The 21,360-nt window shown below is 39.3% G+C and overlaps 1 protein-coding gene across 1 annotated transcript in view; it reads right to left on the minus strand.

Annotated features, from left to right (window-relative positions):
• Positions 1-824: 824 nt before the first annotated feature.
• LOC148424135 (contactin-associated protein-like 5) overlaps positions 825-21,360 on the minus strand; it is a 176,718-nt gene continuing 156,182 nt past the window's right edge. The window contains exons 19-24 of the mRNA XM_088414911.1: positions 18,350-18,568; positions 16,404-16,537; positions 15,381-15,468; positions 15,098-15,298; positions 10,118-10,192; positions 825-1,859 (exon numbers count right to left, since the gene is read on the minus strand). Of these exons, the coding sequence (XP_088271037.1) occupies positions 1,666-1,859; positions 10,118-10,192; positions 15,098-15,298; positions 15,381-15,468; positions 16,404-16,537; positions 18,350-18,568 (911 nt within the window). The 3' untranslated portion in view covers positions 825-1,665. The remainder of the gene's footprint in view (positions 1,860-10,117; positions 10,193-15,097; positions 15,299-15,380; positions 15,469-16,403; positions 16,538-18,349; positions 18,569-21,360) is intronic.

The raw sequence follows: 21,360 nt of genomic DNA on the forward strand, positions 1-21,360 counted from the left end.
AAATAAAATACGCAAAGAAAAAAAAAGGATTGTTTATGGTAACTGCGGCCATATTGGGGCATACATAGAAATCTAGGAACTGATACCCTACTTCGCGGGTTTCAGACTTCGCGTCTCTGTCAGCGTCTCGTCCGTCACACTTAACCTAAGGAGGTTTAAACCTGCTGGTTGAAACTTTGAGACCCAGACAGGTGTCTCAGTGTTTTTTGGTCAGTTGCCAAGGTCTCGCTAAAGTCCACAGTCTGGCCAAATACTGTATTTAGATACGGACATCGGCGGGTGGTCCAAAATGCTCCTGTTTGATACTGACTGGTGGTCATGGGATGGAGCATATGAATCTGAAAAATATTCTGAACATGAACATGAACATGAAATGAATTTTATTATTTTAGTTTATTTTTTGTCTTAATCTAAAAAGCACCTACACGTTGCTTCAGGGTGGGAGACCAGATGCTGTTGGAAGTGCAGAGGACAAAGTCAAGGCTCAGCTTTTGACTCAGCATGTTATTGTATGACTGTTTTTTTTTCACCCGTGCTGCATTGTGTGCAGTCAGAAGGAAAGTTGAGTTGAGTTAAAGTTTGCTTAAATTTTTAGCCCTGGTCAGAAGTTTTATGCATGATCAGAGTCGTCCGATGCAGCTGATTCAAATGATCAGGTTTGTTGTCAGACTCCCGCCGAGCTTGCTGATGAGCTGATCATTTGAATCAGGTGCGGCAGGAGGACAGAAACCTCCAAAACATGGAGGACTGGGTCTGGACATGCCTGTCCTAAACCTAGTCTGTCGCCACCCACCACACTCAGAAAGGCACATTTACTCATGTCACAAAGTCAATGTCCGTGTTTTATTCACATACTGTAATCCTTTTATTACTCTGCTTATATGATCTGCCTGACCGTACCCCTCATAATACAATTTACATCTTTTGCTTATACTGGAAAAATAAGAATACACAAGAAGAAAGAGCACAGCTATCAAAGGTAGAACACACTTTCAGGAGTTGCCAGCCTACAACTAAACATATGCAGCCCAAAGGGTGCATTAAGGAATACCGAGGGAGCTGACATGAAACCCAGAAACACTCCCAAGCATGAAGGGGTTTGGATCCGTGCACAAGGTCAACAAAAGAGCTGAGCCTCTTGGATTTAATTGGCGTCCTCTTGCTTGTTATAATGTCCAAACAGCGAGGGCGAGCGTCACCGGGGCAGAAAAACTCAAATATTCTTTTTTTTCTAAAAGGTTGGTATTTAAATGAGGCACTCATACACTTTAGGTCAACGCTGACCTTATTCCTTCTCCGACGGCGGCCACGTGCACATTCCCTTAGGAGTTCCCATGGAAATGCGGGAATATCCGGCACGTCGGAAAGCTTATAATGCGCCTTTTTTTGCACCGGACTTGTCCCCTCAAGGCTAACATTCATCTTCTGCTGTGTACAAGAAACCAACTGCAATTGCAGTCCCACCCACATCAAATACAGACGCTGCCGCATGCTGAATCGCGTTCAAGGTGGTCTTCTTTCCAGCTTGCAGGCTTTAGTTTTCTTTTTATTTCTATTTTTCTGTTTCGGGTATGTATCTGAGAGACTTCCGAGGCGAGCGTCATTGTGTTTGTTGTGAGGGACGCTCCAGTACAGCGAACTTTGGTGCTTTGAATCAGGTGAAGATCAGATGTAATATTCCTTCATGTTCTCCCGCACTGAACCGTGGGGGCGTGTCTCAGTCCTGTAGTCCATGTACACAGCGGGGGCGCCCTCTCGCTTGACAACTTCGTCACGCCGGGCCTGCCGCCGCTGGTAGAGGAGGCGGGTCGCAGCGGCGAGAGCACACATGCCGATGAAGGCTGCCGCCGTGACAACTCCTAGGAAACAGCGGGGGTGGATCCATTAATATTAAAAAAAAAAAAGACATTAAATCAGCATTTGCGAGGCATCTTTTGCTAACAATCTCATAAATAAAGGCTTGCGTGAAATGACTGTCGCCCCCGCAAACGCTAGTGTGGAAAGTCAATTAGGACGGCACGCTGATAAGCTGTACAAAAGGCCAGGATGTGAAGGGGGAAATGGCGGCGGCAGCAGCGGGGATGTAATGGGAGGGCGAGCAAATGTTGCCGCCACTGACGATGATGAAAATGATTTGGAGCTGCTTGGATGATTATTGATTCTCGTGCCGCTTGAGAGGTCGTCATGGATCAACTCATTTCATACAATGTGCGCACGACTGATGCATGTAACACTATTATTACCTTCATTGTTTTTTTGTTTTTTTTCAAGCTAGTCATGCAAGACTTTGAGGTTAAAATTAAACATTGGGTACTGCAATAGGTACAGTGATACCTGATAGAAGCTGTATTTATCGTTTGTTTTTCATTTATGTATTCTCGAGTCAGTTGTGATAGGCATCGGCAAGCCAGTGACCCTAGTGAGGATAGAAAATGGATAGATGGATGGATGGGTTATTGGGATATCAACAATAGCTCCTTGCCAAGATTCCCTCAGCGTAGCTCGCATGAGGTGGGATGCTGGAGAAGTAGATCTCGAGGGAAAAAACAACAAATTTTCATTCACAATGCTAACCTGGCTGCAGACAGATTGCATTCAATTCTTCTTTCGGAAAGACACTAATGTGGACAGGTAGTCTTTCAATAAAATGCTTATTACTGTGGATTTACAAGTAGTTTGCACAGACTGCATTAAATCCAATGGTGATACGTTTTCTAATCTAAGCAATATCTATTCTCCAGACTCTGTTTTAGCCATTTGCGTTCATCGTGCTTCCTTTATTTCCCTGAACAATTTTAGATGTTTAAAATGCAAAAGTAATAACACATTTCAAGGCTGTATGTTTTCGATATATATATATATATATATATATTTTTTTTGTAACTTGCACTCTTTAAATAGATCATGGCGATGAACCAGCTGTTGTCTTCTTAAATATCACTTTATTTGCTGGATTAAATAAACAGCTTTGAACAAATGTTTTATGTTAGAATAATTGCATAAGGGTTATCCCATATTTTTTTAATGCAGTTAGTATGTTTGTTATGCAGTCACTATATTGGTAGATTAGGATGAATGTTTCCTGTTACTGTTGGTTGTGAAGAAGAGGAATTGACATGTCGAAAGCAGCTGCAAAAAAGAGACAGGTACGTGACCCGAACAACCGGGGTTTCGTGACATACTTGATGTTCCTGAGGAAGAAGATACCAGCATGGGCACTAAACTGCATTCCTCACAATCATAAACCGATTGTTTCCAAATGTCTCCCCCAACCCTTCAGGGCAGCAATGACTTTTGTACCGCTGGCAAACCCATATGAATAAAAGAGGGACAGACAGAATTTGTAACCGGACTGGAAGGAGCTTTTAGAAGGTGAAGGTTCCTGCCCGCTCTTATTGCGAGAAAGCAAAAACTAGTCGTCTTCCTCTGTTTGGTGGTTATTGAATGTCCTAGGTTGCTTGAACCTAAGATTTTATGCAACGCACAAGACTTTCAAATGTGTGTGTGTGGTTTCTACTGTACCATGTAATTTTGGTGTTTTTCAAAATGATGCAATTTCATGTAAATATTTTTCAGAAGTGCTAAATAGATATGCTGCATGGCAATAGAGAAAATGAATGAATGACATTTCGATTTGAATTTGTATCTGATGCTGATCATAGAGAAAAATTACATTTTTATTTCATATGTAGGCTTCTGTGGTGCCCTCCCGCCTGTTTGTGATTTAGCATTTGCGATTTTGATACGCAATAATAAGTCAGACAATTAGTCTTTCTTTTTGAGGTAAAACACATAAAGACATGAAGTACATATAGACAATTAAATGTACTGTAGCGTTTCTTTAAATGAGATGGTGAACAGTTAGTGTCAGCTGTAAACATTGCCTCCCACCCCCAATAAAAGTAGTTGCAAGCAAAACAAAACGAACACTCAATCAAACTGATGGAAAAAAAGTGCATGTTATCTTATTTATTAGCAATTTTCACTATTTGCTTTGGGGGTGGTAATAGCCTGATTGTATGGAACAACTGCAGGCAAGAATTTGTCATCCCAAAAGGTCAACAAAGTGTTTCCATATGTGCTTCCACTTAACAGGTAAGTAAGAAGCTCATTTGACAGCAATATGATTAGAAGCACCTGTAGCTGTGGCAGGTTTTTACTTTCTGGAACTGGATTTGCTGTCCCTAGCCAATAACAATTCTTGATCACCATTGTCGATTTTCTTTACCACAAAATAACCATCAACTGCACTCATGCAAGAGCTCACCACATTAAGTGAGATCTGTTCACAAAAATAAATCATTAACTTAATAAAAAAAAAACAAAAACGTAATGTTTGATAGTAGAGAGCTGTTCACGAAAATAAATCATTAACTTGACAGGTAACGAGAGGTGGCACTTGACAAGTCGGGTTGAATTATTTTAGTATGGGGGAGAATCTGGCTTTTTAAAAGAATTAAATCCAATAACCTACTGAACACAAAATGTGTTTTATGAACTTATATTTTCCTGAAACATTTAATTAAATCAATAATTATTTGTAAAGGATTTTTACGTTTGTTTGTTTTATTTGAAATACAGAGAACCCCCCGAAGTTCCTTCCAGAACACCCAGTGGTACCCGTGCCCCCATTTGAGAAGCAATGGTTTACGTTTTCATATCCCACTGTCGTGAAAACCTTTCCGATTGTTGCAAAACATACCAAATAACCCTAACTCGCACAGTTAAAGGGACCCAAGTTCAAATCCACCTCGCGCCGGCCTTCCTGTGTGGAGTTTGCCCACGTGCGTTCTCTCCGGGCTCTCCGGCTTCCTCCCACCTTCCAAAAACATGCATAGCAGGTGTATTGGACATACTAAATTGTCCTTAGGTGTGATTTGGTGCCTGAATGGTTGTTCGTCTCTGTGTGTCCTTTGAATGGCTGGCAACCAGGTAAGGGTGACCCCACTTACTGCCCAAATTCAGCTGGGATAGGCACCAGCAAGCCTGCTAACCTAAGGAGGATCAGCGTCTATAGAAAATGGATGGATGGACACATGCATGATTTTTTTATTGTTTGTTTTTAAACTTTTTTGTTTTTGTTTTCACTAAAAGAAATAGAGCCATTTTAAATAATAGGATTAATAAAGAAAGCCTCCCTCATAAAATTTAGAGACCCTTACAACATATACCCACTGCTTAGTCTAGTCAGAAAATTTTGTCAATTTTAATAAATATATTCCTAACATTTTGTGCCAAAACAATTGTAAATATCAAAATGTTTGTTCCTTTGTATACTGGATCATTTTATATTTCACACAACACATGTCACACCACACAATGTCACCCAAAATGCACAATATTGTAATGCACCATGACATCTGTTGGATAAAATGTATGCAATACAACTAGTGTTGGTCATTTTTCTAAAGGTTATATGAAGGATAAACTTAACATCTACAAATAAAATCATTAAAATACAAGGACTTGTTGCGAATATGCAGAGAAACTATTTTGTGTTCCATATTAAACGCTACCCCTTTATTGAGTATTTTGAGGTGGACTCAAGCAACCAAATCACTATGGCACCTCATCTATTCACTGGCACAAAAATCCATATTTGTGTCATAGAAGCCTCAGTTATGAATTGATTCTCTTGAATTTCCCTGCCCCCTCAAACAAGAAAGATTCCTCTGCTGACATTTGCAGACACACTTATCAAGAAAATGCAGATAACACTGTTGCTGTACTACGTCGTCAAGAATCGCGATGTTACAGTACAATGGAGAAGGATAAACATATTATACAACAGGAAACCCCAATTCAGAAAGGCCCCTGCTCGTGATCTATTTGGTTTCCAGAAAAAAAAAAGTACTGGTAAATAATTCAAAACCAATCCTTATATGTAGATTTTCTGCCCGTATAGTCCCAATTCCCAACAAATAGAGGAACTCAATTGTAATTATACTGTAGTAAAACATATACAGTTCAGTATAGCCCGTTTTTTAAAGTCAACCTTGCGTGGCATGACCACAAAAATAAATGTAGGAAATTCAGCAGCTCTGTCCTCATTGAAAGTAAAGATTAATGCCCTTAAAAATAGTGGATAATGTTGTAGACAGCGGAGCCAAAGTCCGATATCCCATCCCACTTTACAAAGACACTGAAAGAAAAGTCGCCAGTGCCTTGACTGCATCCAGCATAGAGTGGCACTAGAGTGATGCATGGACAACGATAGGAACGTTTGCAAACTTGTTTCACTCAAGAACCTCACACGGCCATGAATGTGAGTGCAACATGTCACTCCGTTGCTAACGAATGGAGTTTGACCATCATGGATCTCCTGATTGTCTGAACATTAAAAGTGGCTTTTCCCTATTGGGTCTGAATCTTGTGAAAAATATTTCTGTTGTGTTCCTGCTAAATGGATCAACGACAAAAGCAAAAACTCAGTCTACTCGCCCTTAAGCACTTTTCTCTTTCTCTCACACATGTGAATGAGATGCGCATGTCTTCAAAATAAAAGGCAAAACAATCTATGCAAACTGCAAATTAATACAAAATACACGGCATATTTTGGAGCCACTTTTCAGGAAAAAAAAAAAATCAGATTTGAAAAAATAACCAGATTAAGCCTCTTTCCAGGCTGGTATGTTTGACACCTCGATGCAGAATTTTAGTTGTGATTGTTCTCGTTCTTCAAATATAACTTGCTCCATGCTTGCACATACCACATTGCAGGTATTGAAAGGAAAGCAAATGATAGCGTTACTAGGAAGCTAAATAGTGTTACTAGGAAGGTATCACTGTACCTAAAGCATCACAACTGTGGGCAGGCAGTGGTAAGACGTAACAAAAATGGTGTTGATCTCCCTGCATAATTTGATAAGGCAAAATCTACAATCTGTACTAATGTGAGTCGGATGCACGCCTGGAGAGTTAGACTTAACCGTTAGATCTCATGTTTGTGAACAGCTACGTTTCTAACTCTTCGCAACTATATCTATTTTCCTAGCCACTTATCCTCACATGGGTCGCTCTGGAGCCTATCCCAGCTGTCTTTAGGCATTAGATGGGAGACACCTTGAACTGGTTGCCAGCCAATCGCAGGCTACACGAAGACGAACAACAGTTTGTCATTGAGGGTCGAGATCCTGCAAGTTTTAAGGCTTTCTTTCCCAACACAACTGATTCAAATGATTAGTCCTTCAACAAGCTCTGCATAAGTTTTAAAATGACCCTAATCATTTGAATCAGGTGTGTTTGAGAGAGAAGCATGGAAAATATACAGAATACCGTCCCTCAAGGACTGGAGTTTGACACGTAAGATTCAGAGTGTTCATTATACCCACTATGCAATGCATGTCTTTTGGAATATGGTAGTACCAAGAGAAAACTCGCACAGTCATGGGAAGATCATGCAAACTCCACATAGGATGGATGGAACCAGAAGCAAAACCACAAACTCTGCACTGTGAGGCGGACATGCTAATCTGACTGCCACTGTACTGCTGGGTGGCCATTCATTTCTTTTAAATGGAAATCACGAAAGAAGGATCGAGCAAAGAAAATAAAAGTAAAATACAAAAGGTTTTTTCAGTCTTTTTTTCTTCCTTACCTAGTGTGACTTGACTGTGCATTTCCAGTCATTTGTGTGTGTTTTGTCTTATCAGATTTCATCTTCTATGAGCTGCCTGATCAATTTGGGATATTAGATACCAGTGCTGGGTCCTGCGCATCTACACATTGGCACATACGTTGGGTTAATAAGAGCAAAGCCTCAGGGTTGGTGTGTGTATTGGCTGGAGACAAAAAGTCACATGACCATTACTTCCTTTTAGCCAGTGTGATAGGGACCCGGAAGGAAGAAAGGATTTCAGTTTGAGAGACCATTTTGAGCTTATAACAGCAAATTAGACATTTGCTTTCCTTCTCATGCCTGAAGGAGGGTGCATGTCACCTCCATGAAAACACAGATATTTAGCTTAATGGAAGACCCTAAAAGACCCTGGAAGACATCTGGGGTGTCGAACGCCACTCCACGAGGACCAGCATCATACGTTTTCCAATTTTCTCTCCCCAACACACCTGATTCAAATAATTAGCTCATTAGCAAGCTCTGCAGGAGCTTGAAATGATTCTGTCATATGACACCTGTCCATTAAAAAAAATTAGATCAATGAGATCTTATACTGCTCAAAGGCTTAAATATTTAAGCTTAAATATTAAGAGTGAAAAAAAGCGCTGTCAAGCTCTGAAACTACATTGTGGAAGATAAAATCAGAACAGTGAGGGAAAATGAGCGCTTAATTGTTTTTTGGCTAATGTTCTGATATCTGTTTAATGAGCATACGTATTAATGTGTTTCAAAAGCAACCTAACAAAATAACACACAAGGTCAATTGTTTTTGTCATATTCCTTTGATATACATGGTCTTGGTCTTGTCACTGTCTCCACACAAACTAATCTGGTTTCAGTTAGGTCTTGGTCTCGGGTGGAGGATTGGACAACAACACCACTCAATATATGGCTCCTGGTGAAAAGTTGCCATGAAGTTTAACGCGCATGCTACTCCATGAGGTTTTTGCAACATTTTGGTTGTACTGTATTTTAAAAATGAAATTTAAAGCCTATTTCTATGTATTTCCTCGTTCAAGACTCTTATACATGCAGACTTAATTTCTTCTGTTTATTAGTTCAACTGTCAACAACGTCCCAAGGTGTGTACTTTATTAAAGGCTACAGCGGCTTATGATTGTTTACAAAAGGAAACAGCAAAACCGTAAGGTGGACCTAAAGCCTTGAATTTTCTCAAAAGCTGACAGTGAGCCTTATAATCCAGTTTTCATTTTTGGGGGGGGGGATACAAAATAACTTAATGGCCATGTTTGTTTTTTTTTTCCAATTTTACCTCTGTATTTAAGTTATAAATGTATTTTTTACAATTTAAATTTTATGACATCCTGTTTGAAATGTTGATATGCTATATACAGTATGGTCCAATTTTGAAGCAATTTACAGTATACAGGGACAAGGCACAACCCCCCCCCCCCCCCAGTTTTTATAAAAACGTAATTTCATAAAATAAATTCAGAAAGTTTTTTTAAATCAACAATGTATTTTACGTTTTTTTCACAATTTGTTTAAAACATTGAAATGTAATATTTAATTTAATAATAATTGTAATATTTTAAACTCTTGATTTGTCTTGGCATTGATCTAAATAGTTTTTTTATTATGTAATCAAGAGGTATTTTTTTCCCATTCTTCAGATAGTACTTTTCACAGATCACCTTTATTCTAAATTTCTGATTGTCTATTAATAAAGTTCGACTGACTTGTCTGATTGATTTGTTGACATTCCCTTAAGCGCAGCTCCATCTTGTGGGTGCATCACACACCACATCCACTACTGTAGCTTCTATTCTATGCACCTTATAATGCGGTGCACCTTATATATGAAAACATTCTAAAAATAGGACATTCATTGAAGGTGCACCTTCTAATCCGGTGCGCCTTTTAGTGCAGGAAATGAGGTTAACCACTGTGGGAAACAAAAGCAGTTGTAACATATGGCTCATTGCCACTTCAAGTGTCTTACAAAATGTCATGCATACAACTAGATTAGAGGCCTCAGGAATAAGGAAGATATTAATTGTTAGCTGTCAATGTGTTTTCTATTGTGTGTTAGCATTAAGATAGCAAAAACATTCCGAAAGGTGGAGTATGCCCTGGACTGGTTTGCATTTAAGCTCAGGGCAATTACTGTACAACCATTCACACTTGCGTTTGCATCAACTGAAAGTCTTGATTCAAGCAAGGAACTTTAAAAGCATATTTTTAGAATTTAGGAGCTGTCGGAGTATCTGCAAAATGCAAGGAGCCAATATTCAGACACCCTGCATGATAAAATAAAATAAAAAAAAAATAGTAGAAAAAAATGTACCTATATAAAGGATAAGTATACCATTAAAAAAACAACAAATACTGTAAGTCATATAATACACATATAGCATGATGATAGCTCCCATATACCATACATAAACATGGCGTCTGTCATTTTATAGTGTGTACACACCTTAATAATGATGCATATGCCTCTATTAAATGACAAGTACGTTGTGAGGTAAGGCATACCTGCTATGACAGCCACGTCATTCTGCATGTCACGTCCCTGCTTCTTCTTTCCATTATTTGTTGTCGCAGTTTGATCTGGAAAAACAACAACCACATTTCCTGAATGGAGACTTATCATGCTTGTCAAATGTGGCCATGTGATATTTGTATGGTTTAAGGGAGAAAAAGAAAGTCAGCGGACTGAGGCTCACCCATGCTGCGATTGCATCTCAGCCAGGTGTAAACACAGCCTCAAGTTCATAAATCAACATGACATGAATGAAATTAGCCTCCTCCTGCTAAGCTGATGCTAGAAGCTGACTCTCCATGCAGCTGCTTCTACACAAGAGTGCATTTTAACAGTGTCTGGACCCTGAGTATCGTTTCCAACTTGCATTTATCTCCTTTAGCTAGAGTTTCCCTGCATGGGCTGGTGTGTAAACTCAATGCAACAACATTAACAGTCTTTCTTCAAATAAGATGATAAAAGCTTTGGTTAAAAATAAATTACGTTACAGTGACTTTTGCTTCATCACTTCCGTAAAGAACAAAACAAAACAAAACAAAACAAAACAAAAACAAATTAATCTGCAGGCCGAATCATTCCTTACGTCATATATTGTACTTCTCCGAGTACAAGTCGAACTTGCGTATAAGTCGACCTCCCCTTATTTACTGCAATTTGGGTGAATTTGACCAAAATGCAAATATAAGTCTATCCTTAACTTTAGTGGTTAAATAAATAATGGATGTCCAAATAAAACACATGGGATGTGTTATTAACATGAGAAATACGATATTTTAGTGGCCTTTCTACATTGTATAGCGAGTAGATTATTTTGCCAATATGGGGGGGGATCCTGCAAGGCAATGTATGCATGTGCGCAGCCGCAAATGCTGAAACTAATATTGGAAAAATAAAATGAGTTGACGTGTCAACGCTTTATTTTTTCTCAATATGATTTTGTCTTAAAGCCCTAAAAGTCATCTTCCCTATCTGACACGCCAAATTCAGTAGCTCCTTCCATTTCAATGTATCTCAAATGTGCTCTTTTTGCTTCTTGTCATCGCTATCAAACATGCTTGTTACTCTTCTAGTAGTCAAATGATCTGCAAATCATCTTACTTGGGATATTCTCCAAAGCTTTCTTTATGCAATTGAAGCAGTGGGAAGATCAGAGAATGCAAGTTTGTCCTTCGCTGTCCCCCCCCAACCACCTGCTGACATCCATGCCGCTGCACTTGCATTTTTGTCTTCAACAGCTTTTTCAAGCACTCATCCAAGGACTGGAGAAATGTCAAGCCTTTCCCTTTACATTTTGCATCAAAGTCCGACAAAAAAAATGATCCACGCAGCCTCGTTGTTGACAACATAGAGGCAGTTAGGCGGCGTTTGACAAAAGTGCAGTTTTGTGATGTTCATGGACCAATTGGGAACAGGTGCCATGATTGGGTATACAAGAAGCTTCTGCGAAATACTGACATTATAAGGAAAGGCTAACCCTAACTCTAAGTGTGTGAGAAAATAGTCAAAACAATTTAAGGACAATGTTCCTCAACGGACATTTTTCATCATGTACGATCCATAATATCACATGGGCTCAGGTACACTTCAGGATACCACTGTCGGTGTCGAAAATGTGTGGCGTATAATGAAGGCTGATATGTACGAGCAACCGGAATGTTAAATAGCTAAAAGCTGTACATTAAGCAAGAACGAGAAACAATTGCACCTATGAAGCGTCAATATTTAATATCCCCAGTTTATTGGATGCTCTTAAAAGGAAAGGTTATGTAATATAGTAGTAAACATGACCCTGTCCCAGCTTTTACGGAACACGTTGCAACCATAAACTTTATGATTATTTGGTATAAACAATTAAGTTTATCAGCTTGAACATGAAATATCTTGACTTTGTAGTGTATTTAAATAATTACAGGTTGAGTAAGTCATTGTATTCCATTTTATTTTATTGGAATCGGGTTTGTACTGTGGAATCATCCCCTACCCTCAAACTTCTGAACAATGTTGTAAGACTTTTATTAACTCTGTTCAATATTTTGTTAATGCTCCATTGGCAACAATTGCAGGCTCAAGTCTTTTTGAATTTGATGCCAAACACTTGGCACACCTCCTGTATTTTTGGGCAGTTTTGTTCATTTCTTTGCAGTGCTTGTCTAATTTCATCAGGTTGGATGAGGGAGCGTTGGTGCACAGCCATTCTCAGATCTCCCCAGAGAGGTCGGATTTACTATAAGTCTGGGCTCTGGCTGGACCACTCAAGGACGTTCCGAGTTGTCTTGAACTGACTCCTCTGATAACTTGGCTTTGTGCTTGGGGTCGATGTTCTGCTGGAAAATGAATTGTCACCGGTAGGTCAAGAACGCTGGAGAGCAAGTTTTATTCAGGGTGTCTCTCCATTTACATTCATCTTTTCCGCTTGATTAGTTACCAGTTCCTGCATCTGAACGACATCCCCAAGGCATGACGTTGCTACCACTCCTTATTGTAGGGATGGTATTGGGCAGGTCATGAGTGGTGTCTGACTTCCTTTTAGCATCACATTGTTTGTCTCAACAGACCAGACCAGACCCGACGACTTTTGTCTATCATGGTCTGAGAGTCCTTCAAGTGCCTTTAGTCAAACCTGATGCAGGTAAACATGAACCTTTTTCTCAGAGGTGGCTTCTGTCTGGCCACACCAACATTTGGGCCTGATTGATGGATTGCTAAAAAAATGTGTGTCCTTCTGGAAAGCTCTTCTCTTTCGACAGAGTAACATTTGAGCTCTTACAGAGTGACTATCAGGTTTTCATTTGGGTGGCATGCAGTGGAAAGAGTCCTTCAAATATGATTTTTCCAAACCTTTCGCAAAATCTGAATCTTGTAACAATCTAGTCTCAGAAGTCGATGGTTCATTTCAATTCATTTGATTTCATGCTTGGCTGGTTTGTCAAGTTCAACTGTGGGCCTTTACGCATCATATCAGCTCAACTGAATTTAACACAGGTCGTTCTCAATTAAGCTGTGGAAATATTCCAAGGATAATCAGTGGAAACAGGATACACCAGAGGTCAATTTTGAGATTCATGACTAAGGCTATGAATACCTATGCACTCATGTAATTTTCTGCTTGTTTGTTTGTTTTAACTTTGTGAATGCATTTGAAAAATAAAACAAGCTTTATAGAGTGTTGTCTCGATTTTGAGGTGTAAAAATCAGCTTGGAATATAATTAAAATAAAATGAGGAAAAAATGAAGTGCTGCGAAAACGCTGTGAATATGCAACCACTCACTCAGTATGTCAGAAAATATAAAGCATTCTTTCGCTTTCCTGATATCTTTGAGCCGTTTGTGTGTGATTGACAGAGAACTTCCTTCGTGGGAAAAAAAAAAAAAAAAAAAAAGTACTGTTCACACTAGACTGGCCAGGCTATCTGTCATTAATCTCAAGGGGCACTTCTACGCAGCAATGGACCAATGAGGGCGCTCAAAAGTTGAAATCACTCATTGGTGCCCATGTCTGGTGGGAGTGCCGCTTGAGCTTATCGACCAATCGCCTGGCCAGTCAGGTGAGAACAGTACTGTTATTTTTTTTTTTTTTTGTCATCGCGGAGGAAGTTCTCTGGCTCAATCACACAAGAGCAGCTGAAAGAAATGGGGGAAGAGGAAAGAGGAAAAAGGAAGGATTCTCCTACATGTTGTAATCAATTGTAATTTCAAGATTAAAGTCTGTGTTTTTTAATCATGTTTGGTCAGCTCCTTGCTTCACTTTAGTTAAACATGCGAGCGCTTCATGTAGGGCAACCACGGCTCACTGTGTTCCTGACTACATACAGCCAGGATATGAAAACAGATGTTAACAGTACAGTGGACCCCTGGGTTACAGTGTCCTTGGCTTACGTTTTTTTCATTTTGCGATCTGGAATACTACGTTTTTTTGTCCCCATTTACCCCCCTTTACGACAAAAAAAAACATCATGACCGACCCTAGAGGGTTGGCGGTGTTTGTGTTATTTTGTCTCCATCTGCAGGCATTTTTAGGTAATTGCACTTATTTTCTGTTGCCCGACAAACTGCCTTCATGCAATACGTCACTACAATGCTGGTCTGCTATTGGTCGGCCTCTCCTCACAAAGATGCTGGTCTGCTATTGGTCGGCCTCCCTCGTTTCAAAATGTCAAAATGGTAGTTTAGTTCTATCGTGAGAGGTAACAAAACCGTATTTATAGTGCATTTTACTGCTTGATTCAAACTTGATGAAGAAGATGATTTATATCGAAACAAAGCTGGAGATAATCAAGAAATACGAAGCTAGCCTAGCCTCTAGGCTACCCTTACTAGGGAATATGGGCATAACAAGCGCCACTCAAAGGTAAATAAATTCTTTCTATATTTTTGATTTATATGTTTTCTGATTGTATACATGTATATTATATATATGTAGCACTTATTATACTATTTTGGTACCAATCTTTAATATATATGTACAATTTTGATGTTTTTACCTGGGGTTCTAAACTCATTAGCTATTTAACATAGGGTTGGATTGCCCGCCATACAGTGAATTCGCCTTATGAGCCCAATCACGGAGCGGATTAATCTCGTAACCCGGGGGCCCACTGTACTATAGTTCATGAATAATGTTTCATAATTTAAGATTCAAGTAAATATGTCTATTGCAGTAGTTAGACGTTCGAGGAGTGCCCGTCGTGTGTGCATTTACGGTTCCCTTTTATGTTTGGCATGCAAGGAACGTTCACACCGCGCCATATTTAGCTTTTTTTTTTTTTTAAAGGAAAACTGAGGGCGCGATAAGGGAAGCGCGAAGTAGCGAGCGCTCACTGATCACAAAAAAAGCGTGAAGTGGTGAGGGAACACCGTATACAAACAGTGTACTGTATATAAAATTTGAGCATAATTGTGATATGAACATAATCTCATGTCAAGATCAAGGGTACTGTTGCATACACAAGTTTTACCATCAACTTTCAGCACACCTTGCAAAGATCGTGAGGAAGAATCTGCTAGTGCGCCACAATTTGATTGGACCAAAGGGCCGCGGACAGTGACCAATGAGCTTCCAGGGTTGGTGAGGGCTGCCTTTAGCAGTGCCACATTGTTGAACTGCACCAATGAGAGGCAGCCCACGAAACCCTTCGAAGCGGCCTCAGCTACCTCCTCGTGGAATGCATCTAACCCTGTGGAAATAAGTGAATAATATTTGGCTCAGACCCAGTTGTGGATTTTGGTTATTACCTTTAAAGAAAATGGAAAACTTACTGATGACCGTTCCCAGTGTCAAAGTTCTGATCAAGACTAGTTCTCCATCAAAAGAAAGGGTGTATTTTCTGTGGATGTCTTGGTCCACCTGTTTGAATAGGAAGCAAAAACAATCACAACACAAGTATAAATTTTAACACTACTTGAATGGTGTGATGATTAATTCTTTGATAACGGTGTGTATGCTTGTTGACTAAAGGATGATAAGGAAGCACTGGAAGCTTTGAAGCAAGGCGCAATGAACCTAAGAATGATTTCAGCCATCATTCACGAAAATGCAATCTTCAATAAATCTAATGTTTGCACTTTCACAAAATTAAAAACAACTTCAAATATTCTCTTGATCAACTGAGTGTGTTTTTGTCACAGAAAACACAACATATTTGTGCAAATAATTGATTGGACGCTATCAGGTCACCCGACCCAAATGCATCTCACACATCCTTTGAAAACAAGTGGAAAAAGGAAATTCCGTGCTTATCTCAAAGCATACTATCCTTCTATAATAGCTGGCGTATGGGAAACAATAAAGTAGCGTAAGTTTAGCTAGCTTACAGCATCAGCGTCCGACCCGAGGAGCTGACTTTGCATTCGGAGCCAAACCATGTTTACGACGTCTACCACGGAAATAACTCATGTTATCCTTGGCACCTTTTGAAGCTGTAACGGCTCCATGATGTTTGGCTACTCTTCAAAGTTATAAACTAAACTGGCCGTTCATGCTGCTGCCCTTAGTCAGCAGGACACATTACATCCTCTATTTGTCATTAAGTCTTTTCAAAGTGTTTGGCTCCAGATGCCCCACAGCACTTTTTAAACACTTGAAAAGTTCTTCCCCGGGGAGTTTTTTTCCACGACCCAGCCAGCCTCATTAATACCAGGCCACGAGGCCTTTGTGAAAAAGTCTCAATTTGCATAATAAAGTAATTAATCAATGCTAATGCATTCTGACAGACACCACATTGCTGCTGGAATAAAAGCACGACATTTGAACACGGGTCCACCCGAGTGCGCCTGCCTCACCTGTACGTAGATTTTCTCCTCCACTCTGTGGATTCGTACTCGGTGGAGTCGTCCATCTGCCAGGTTAGTGGCAGCGGGGCAGAAGACGTCTGGCTTCCTGTCCGTCTGCAGGTGGTACCAGATCTGCAGACTCCCTGGACGCAAGGAACGCACAGCACAAATGTGAACAGTGTGGCCCCTTTTACCTTTATTTATGTCACATTTGCTTTTGTCTGATGGAACTAACAAGTGTGAAAATCAAGCGGTGGGAGGAAATTAGAAAACTGCATAGCTGTGCAGATGTAGGTGTTTTTGTAAACACTTGAGGACGTCCGTCTTCAAAGAAATTAATGCGCTTTTTGAATTGTGAAGACTAGTCTTCAAAAACATTACATACATTTTGTTGTACAAAATGAAGTTATTCTTAATGCAAACAAGCATTTTTGTGGACTAAAAATAAGCAATTTCCACATTTTTACTGGCAATTTAGTCTCCAAATAAACCAAAATTTGTTTACTTAATCCATCCATTTTCTATAGCTGCTCATCCTCACAAGGGTCGCAGGCATGCTGGTGCCTATCCCAGCTGGCTTCGGCTAGTAGGCGGGGGACACTCTGAACTGATTGCCTGCCAATTGCACGGAGACGAACAACCATTCACGCACCCAGTCACACCGAGGGACAATTTAGTATGTCCAGTTCACCTACTATGCATGTTTTTGGAGTGTGGGAGGAAGCAGGAGCGCCCAGAGAGAGCCCACGCGGGCTCGGGGAGGACATGCAAACTCCACACAGGAAGGCTGGAGCCACACAGCCACACAGGAAGGCTGGATTAAAACTCGGGTTCTTGTCACTTTGAGGGGGATGTGCTAATGCTGCGCCACCGAGCCGCCCATTTTTACTTAATCAACGAAGCCAATTTCGAGTCTTCTAATAATCTATTTCATAAAATTGAAGGCAGTTTAGCCTATTATACAGTACATTTTCAAAAACAAAGATCATTTAACATTCAAAGATTACATTTTCGTAAACATTTATGACATTTATCTTGAAAAACAATCCTAAAACAAAGTAACATGCTTTATCAGGAGAACATTATTCATTATATAAAAACAAGAAATCGAGTTTGGAACAGAACAAAAATCGATGTCAACTGATAACTTTTTCATAAATGAACCTACCAAGTTTTTAAAAATATTGAAAATAAGATTTATTATAATAACAATATTTTGTATGTTCTGAATACAATGTAGTCTTGAGAAACAACGTGTTTTCAATAAGCATTGAAAATATTTTCAACACAACTAATAATAAATAGGAGTATACGGTTTTTGTGAAAATTGAAGACAGTTTTAGCATACACTGGTCCTTACGTAATTTAACCGTTTACTGGACACAGAGGGTGTTTTCAGCCGATAGTCTAAACAGGCAAATGCGCCCTTTATTAGGCACACGTTTTTCTATTTTTAAGTTTAAAAAAGAAAAGAATTTTCAGGATTTTAGAGAAATTTGTGGATACGTTAGAATTCAAGCAATGATGTTACGAACGGTTTGCATAGAATATCAGACTAAGCGGACGCTGTGCCCAGTAGAGGGTTGAGACGATTTCCTAATTTGGGGTTTTTAATGAAGTTACAATCGAGTAGATGTTTGCTGTATATTTTGAAGACGGCTAAGAACCTAGTGACTTTTTTTTTTGTGAAGACTGAAAACAATTCAAAATCTGTAACATAAGTACTTGTTTTGGGAAAGTTGCAGGTCAATTTAGTCTTGAGTGAAACAAAAGAAATGATTTTCTTCAAAAACCTACCCATGAAAACAATTTCATGCTTAATTAACTCAGTACAATTGTTTTTTAACTACAAGCGTTAAATTTGATGTGGTAATGACAACTCCAACGTTTTTCTACCACATACAATCAAATTCTTTATACTCTATGAATACATGCGAGCCAATCTGTGCACGCACCGTTCCTGGCCACGATTACTGCAATGTACTGGCGGCTAAGGGTGCTGACAGATAACAGCATGGCGGGACTCTGCGAGGTAATGAAGCTGAATGAAAAGTCCTCTCTGGCGCGACTGCTGCTGCTGCTCTCCACCTGCAAGCTTTTGTTCAGCATCACAGAGAAAGGCTCCTGAAGTGTGTAGGTCAGCGATGACTCTTTGTCAAAGGAAACTGACACCTCTGCAAAGAAACCACAACCGCAATTCATTGGTGATTGGTAAAGAAGATGTATAAAATGTCAAGATAGGACAAAACTTAAAACAAATGTTAAAAAAAACAAATAAATATATTAAAACAAAAAGTGACTCTCATGTTACGCTTGCCAGAAGATCAGTTGTTTATATTAGGGGTTCCAAACTTTTTGGAGTCAGGGGCCCCTTTTCAAAAGCAAATTTTTCAAAGACCCCCTTGCAAATGTTAGCAGAAAAAAAATGTTAATTTGAGCCAAATATGAGTGCCCTTTTTTATTTACGAGCAGATTCAATTTGCAAAATAAAACAAAATAAAATGCTGCTTTAGCTTTGCTGGCTTCATCGCCTTGTTAGCAAGCAATTGTTGACACAAAACATATTTTGACAAATTTCAAAATTATTCTATTTTAAACAATACATGTATATTAAACTGTTTGGATTGAATGCTTTATAGAAGACTCATTTTTTTTTCCGTCGAGGACCATGTGCAGCCTACACAGTGGAGTGTGATTCACCTGGATCAATGATGGAATATGATACGTTGCACCACTACTATTCAAACAGAAAACAAGGGTCCGAAACAGTAGCACCACTGCTGACATCTACTGTATTCCACTTCGTTTTGATCATGTGTGTTTTGCATGCTAGGTCCTGACAATGCTGTGTGGATGAAGGGGAGCAGGAATTGGAATGCACTTGTATATGAGTGCTAAAATTGGAGATTTTCTACGGATACATATATAATTCCAATACAGATTTTTGGCACATATTGGACCAAAATCCGATATCGTTCTCGGATCGCGACATCCCAACAAATAACGATCCTGACATTTTGAATCAGGTGTATTGGAGGATGTTTACCATATTTTCTGCACTATAAGGCGCACCTAAAAGCCTTAATTTTTTATATAAACGCTGACAGGCGCCTTATCATCAGGTGCGCCTTATACATGGATCAATATTGAGATTGGGATTCGTAGATGGGTTATGAACTGATAAAATAAGCTTTACCTGTTTCTTTTGTGTGTTTACAGTTGATCATATCATCATAGTTGGTCATATTGACGTTGAGTTATTATGCTATTGAGAGTTTAGAGTTATTATTTGAGTTATTATTGTTATTACTTTGAGTGTTACTATATTGTTATTGAAAAAGTTTTAAAATACGTCATAATTGAGGGGTGCGCCTTATAATCCGGTGCGCCTTATAATGTGGAAAATACAGTACATTGAAAACAAGCTGGATAGGGGATCTCAAGATACTCCTCCAGAAAATTATTTGGAGGGAAAAACATACGTGGAGCCGTACTAGTCAGGAGGGGGCATAGACATGACAGCCACATTGACAGCTGTTTTTCCTTCCATTCATCTCAATGTGTGTCATTTTCTGTGTGAAACTGTGACGAATCTGAGTAAGTCTCAGAAAGTTCCAGGGTTAATTCTGATGGGCTGAAAGATGTTTCATCCGTAGTGACTCTTAAAAATTGTGGAATTTACTCAGAAACGTCACCAAGAAAATGAGGGCATTGACTACATTTCATTGTCACTGTACACATGTAAATGGAATCTTCCTCCATCTTCCTCCTTGACCGGAGCCAACGTGTGGTGAACAGTTGGTGTTCAAGATGTGTAGTTACATGATGTGTTGTTACACAAATACAAAGTCAATCATCGAACTTGAGCTTAGCATGTCCTGGGGCCAAGTGGACATATTGACACCTTAACACTTGAATCATGATGTTTATTTTGGACAATCTGTGATGACCACAGAAGTCCAAAAACAAGATACCACTCAGGTGAGAGGGTCTTCCTCCCAAATCACACCCTTCCAGGTCGATGTGTTATTGCCAACGTTAGACACTGAAGTACCCCAGTAGAACACTCATCTGCACTCCAACCAACTCAGAAAAGCGTGGGCATTTGAAATGTTATTTGGTGCATTATTACAAATAAGTCATGAACTGCTCCCCCACCCTGATGGTTGGAGGCTATTGGAGTAAACAAAAAATTACAGGCACTTAGCCAAATAGTCTGATGCTGCACCAAAGACCTGTTTGCTCTAGGCCATACAGTATGTATAAACCCCCTGACAGCTTAGCTCTTACACAGAAACTTCTCCATTACAAAAAAAAAGTGACTGCTAGAGGAAGGGTTATAAGTTTTTAATATCATTTGAAAAAAGAAATCGTGAACTCAATTTATTAGAATTGAGAAACATGTTTTTGGAACTACACCAGGGTTTTCATCATATGCAGTGCTTTTTTTTAAAACAACAAACACGAGATGTTAATAAGCTTATTTGGCATTTTTTTTTTCCTGGAATAAAATGTATTTTTCACTGAAAAAAATGTAATTTCTCCAAACACGTAAGAGAAATCAATGAACGTAATGTGTTTTTGTAAAAAATGGAAGCCGGATAAACCTTGTAAAGTGCGCAGACCAATTGATCCATGCAAAGAGGATTCTTAAAAATTGAAGATGATTTACACTATCTAATCAAATTGCATGTCTCTTAAAGATAACTGAATAAACATAATGCACATATTTTCACTACCCGAAAAAAGAAACCTAATTGAACTCTGGAAAAGCTTATGCCTCTTTTATGTTCAATAGAAAGTCCTTTAATTTTCATATATTTTGTTAGGACTCCAGGGCTCACATATTTATTGAACTTCAACCCAACTTCATTAAGCGTGAAGAGAAGAACCGTCATTAACGAGCCCATTAAAGCGATCGGTCACATGTTCTACATTGTAAGCGTATGGCGTAGGGTCTCATCGT

Source organism: Hippichthys cyanospilos, chromosome 5, assembly GCF_059441005.1.
Source record: "Hippichthys cyanospilos isolate Australia breed blue-spotted pipefish chromosome 5, RoL_Hcya_1.0, whole genome shotgun sequence".
Taxonomy (NCBI): Eukaryota; Metazoa; Chordata; class Actinopteri; order Syngnathiformes; family Syngnathidae; genus Hippichthys; species Hippichthys cyanospilos.